We start from the raw sequence: 3,689 nt of genomic DNA, 5'->3' as shown, positions 1-3,689 counted from the left end.
ACGCGACCAAAATGATCAAACTAGCTCCGCCCTTCCCGTTTGGACCTAAGCGAAGGAAGTGAGGAAAACAAAGCAACTGCATAGCTACCGTCAGGCTTCCGTTCTAGCGTCGCGAAGAGGCCGTAAATCAGAGAAACCCGTTTGGCCCCTCCCCTAAAGGGCTGTCCTTGAGACTGACTGGCCAATGGCAAGCGAGTAGTCGATGGATGATCCAGTAGCTCTGGAGTGGGTGGAGTCCTGAGGAATTGGGGTGGGCTGGGCTTGGGCCTGGAATTCGGCATTTCCGTCCACGTGGGAAGCCATGCCGTGTAGACCCGGCTAGAGTCTGAAGTGCGGGAGAGTCCTGGACCCCGAGTGATGGGGCCGGCGCCAGCTGGAGAGCAGCTGTGCGGAGCGATTGTAGAGCCAGAGGTGGGTTAAGGCTTCTGGGAGGAACAGAGGCTCAATGTGCGCTCCTTTGGCTGCAGGGTCCGAGATGGCGGGGCCTGACAGCTTGCCGGTGAAGGCCATGCCGGCGGACCATTTTGGAGGATGTTTCAAGCCTGTGGCACTGAGGCAGGGCTTGCTAGGGGAAATGGAACCTGGCAGTATTTGGTTAGAAGCAGTGAAGCCAGTAGAGCCTCTGCTCCCTTTTGGAAATCTGCACCTCAAAGTTGAAGAGACCCACACTTGGGTCGTTTCCTTAACTTGGTCGTCCTTGACGATAAGCGGGATCTTCCTCCCTCTACAGAACTTGTGTCCAGTTCTGTGCTCCCCGCTGTAGCGGAGGGCATACGGTGCCTCTCCCGGGGCACTCCAGTAAGGTTCTCTGGGGTGAGAGGGATCGTGGAGGGGATGGGCCCACGGCTGTAAGGGAAGAGGTTTGGGATCCTGCACACTTGCCTTTGAAGCCTGCTCATGGTATGGGTGTACCAGTTGTGGAACCTCGAGTGAGTAGTGGGACTTCAAGTATCTTCAAGAATTATTTTGAGGATTTAATGACTGGCTAAATGTATCCTCGGGGTCCAGTCTGTTATAGCTCCTTCCATCAGTGAGTACTTAGTATATACTGAGGCAGTCAGGGCTTCCTTGAGGAGATGGAACCTGGCAGGATTTGGTTGGAGCGAGAATGGAAAAGACATTTGAGAAGTCCCAGGCCTATATCAGCAGAAGAGGAAACTTCCTGAAAATACACGGGGCTTGGGCACTACTTAGGGCAGTCAGCTTCTTTTTATTTATTTTTTTTTTTGAGACAGTCTTGCTCTGTTGCCCAGGCTAGAGTGCAGTGGCATGATCTCAGCTCACTTCAGCCTCTGTCTCCTGGATTCAAGTGATTCTCCTGCTTCAGTCTCCCGAGTAGCTGAGATTACAGGCATGTGCCACCACACCCGGCTAATTTTTGTATTTTTAATAGACAGGTTTCCCATTTTGGCCAGGCTGGTTTCGAACTCCTGACTTCACCTGATCCGCCCACCTCAGCCTCCCAAAGTGCTGGGATTACAGGCATTAGCCACCGTGTCCAACCTGGGCCCAGTCAGCTTCTATCCCTACCAATTCCAAACAGAGCTCCATGCTTGTGGTGTCAGGTAGACACAAGAGCTCTTAAGGAATTTTCGGTTTGGCACTCAGTAATGTTCCTCGAAGTAACGATTCTCGTGAGTTTTACAAAATCTGACTCCTATTCGAAAGAGGGACAGAGCAGGTGAAGCCTTTACCCACAACCTATCATGGTGGCACTTTAGGCAGCAGATGCTAGATGCCTATTACCTCACAATGGCTTCTCCCTCACTGGTCACAGGTGATGGAACCAGCCCTGGAAGGCACAGGCAAAGAGAGGAAGAAGGCATCCTCTAGGAAGCGTACATTGGCTGAGCCTCCAGCGAAGGGCCTCCTGCAGCCAGTGAAGCTCAGCCGGGCAGAACTGTACAAGGAGCCTACCAATGAGGAGCTTAATCACCTTCGGGAGACTGAGATCTTGTTCCACTCCAGCTTGCTTCGTTTACAGGTACTGTTGAGTGTCTGGGGCTTTTGTTCGAGGGGTGTACCTGGGACCCTGAGGCTGATGGACTGTTTTCTACCCTCTCTTACAGGTAGAGGAGCTACTAAAGGAAGTAAGGCTGTCAGAGAAGAAGAAGGATCGGATTGATGCCTTCCTACGGGAGGTCAACCAGCGGGTTGTGAGGGTGCCCTCAGTCCCTGAGACAGAGGTAAGCAAATGGCCTGGGGAACTGGGAAGCACAAGAGAGACCTCCAGTGGGGGTGTATCAAACAGGGGCCTTGCTGTTACTCTCTTTAAGGGTTGGGGTGCAAGGAGCTCATTCTCACAGCAAGGAAGCTTAGCTGGGAGCGTGGTCATTTGTGTATTCATTCAGCAAGTACTTACATGCATTGCAGTATTTGTGTTCTTAGAACATAGCAGTAAATAGCCTATGTTCTAATGTTGAGGTTATAGTTAATAGATAAGCATGACAGGTCAACTCTGTGGCAATGTTAGAATGTGGTAAACACTGGAAAAAGGAAAAAGTAGGACAAGCAATGTAAGGGGATTGGGAGTGTTAGAGGATGGGAGTGGTTTACAAATTTAAATGGGGTGTTCACAAAGTAGGCCTTACTGAAGTGACATTTGTGTAAAGACTTGAAGTAGGTGAGTCAGCTATATAGATATCTAAGGGAATGAAAGCATTCCAGGAAGGGGGAACAGCCAGTACAAAAGCACAAAGGCAGGATTGTTCCAGGTACATTCCTTGGAATGAATGAGGAAGATAGAAGGAGATGAGTTCAGAAAGGTGATGGGGAAAAGTAGCATATCATGCATGGCATTGTGTCCCGAAATAAGGACTTTGGCTGTTGCTCTGGGTGAGATGGGGAGCCACTGCTGGGTTTTATTTTGCAGAGCACTGATGCCCTCTGACGTTTATTTTTATTTTTATTTTTTTTGAGACAGAGTCTCGCTCTGTCACCCAAACTGGAGTGCAGTGGCCAGATCTCAGCTCACTGCAAGCTCCCCGCCTTTCGGGTTCACGCCATTCTCCTGCCTCAGCCTCCCAAGTAGCTGAGACTACAGGCGCCCGCCACGTCGCCCGGCTAGTTTTTTTGTATTTTTTAGCAGAGACGGGGTTTCACTGGGTTAGCCAGGATGGTCTTGATCTCCTGACCTTGTGATCCGCCCGTCTCGGCCTCCCAAAGTGCTGGGATTACAGGCTTGAGCCACCGCGCCTGGCCCCTCTGACGTTTAAAAGTTCACCCTTTTTTTTTTTTTTTTGAGACACAGTCTGGCTCTTTCCCACTAGGCTGGAGTGCAATGGTGCGATCTCGGTTCACTGCAGCCTCTGCCTCTCCTGTTTAAGCGATTCTCCTGCCTCAGCCTCCTGAGTAGCTGGGATTACCACACCCAGCTAATGTTTTTTTGTATTTGTAGTAGAGATGGGGTTTCACCATGTTGGCCAGGCTGATCTTGAACTCCTGACCTCAGGTAATCTGCTCGCCTCGGCCTCCCAAAATGCTGGGATTACCTGGCCTAAAAGTTCACTTTTCCAGCCTTAAAAAGTTTAGTTTTAGAAAAATTTACTCCAGCTGCTGTGTCAAAAGTAGAATGGAGAGGGACAACGATGAGATTAGGGAGACCAGTTAGGAACTAATCTAGGCACTAAGAAATGATGGCTCCGCAAACTAGGGAAGAAAGTAAAGTGATCCTTTTTTTTTTTTTTTTT

General features: G+C 50.0%; 1 protein-coding gene across 1 annotated transcript in view; it reads left to right on the top strand.

Moving 5' to 3' along the window:
- The first annotated feature begins 243 nt into the window (after positions 1-243).
- Positions 244-3,689, top strand: part of NOL6 (nucleolar protein 6) — a 13,716-nt gene continuing 10,270 nt past the window's right edge. Inside the window, 3 exon segments of the mRNA XM_017892097.1 lie at positions 244-411; positions 1,778-1,984; positions 2,070-2,186. Coding sequence (XP_017747586.1) covers positions 358-411; positions 1,778-1,984; positions 2,070-2,186 — 378 coding nt within the window. The 5' untranslated portion in view covers positions 244-357.

The sequence above is a fragment of the Rhinopithecus bieti genome, unplaced genomic scaffold (genome assembly GCF_001698545.2).
Source record: "Rhinopithecus bieti isolate Rb0 unplaced genomic scaffold, ASM169854v2 scaffold_22042, whole genome shotgun sequence".
Taxonomy (NCBI): domain Eukaryota; kingdom Metazoa; phylum Chordata; class Mammalia; order Primates; family Cercopithecidae; genus Rhinopithecus; species Rhinopithecus bieti.
This window is presented reverse-complemented; position numbering and strand designations above follow the sequence as displayed.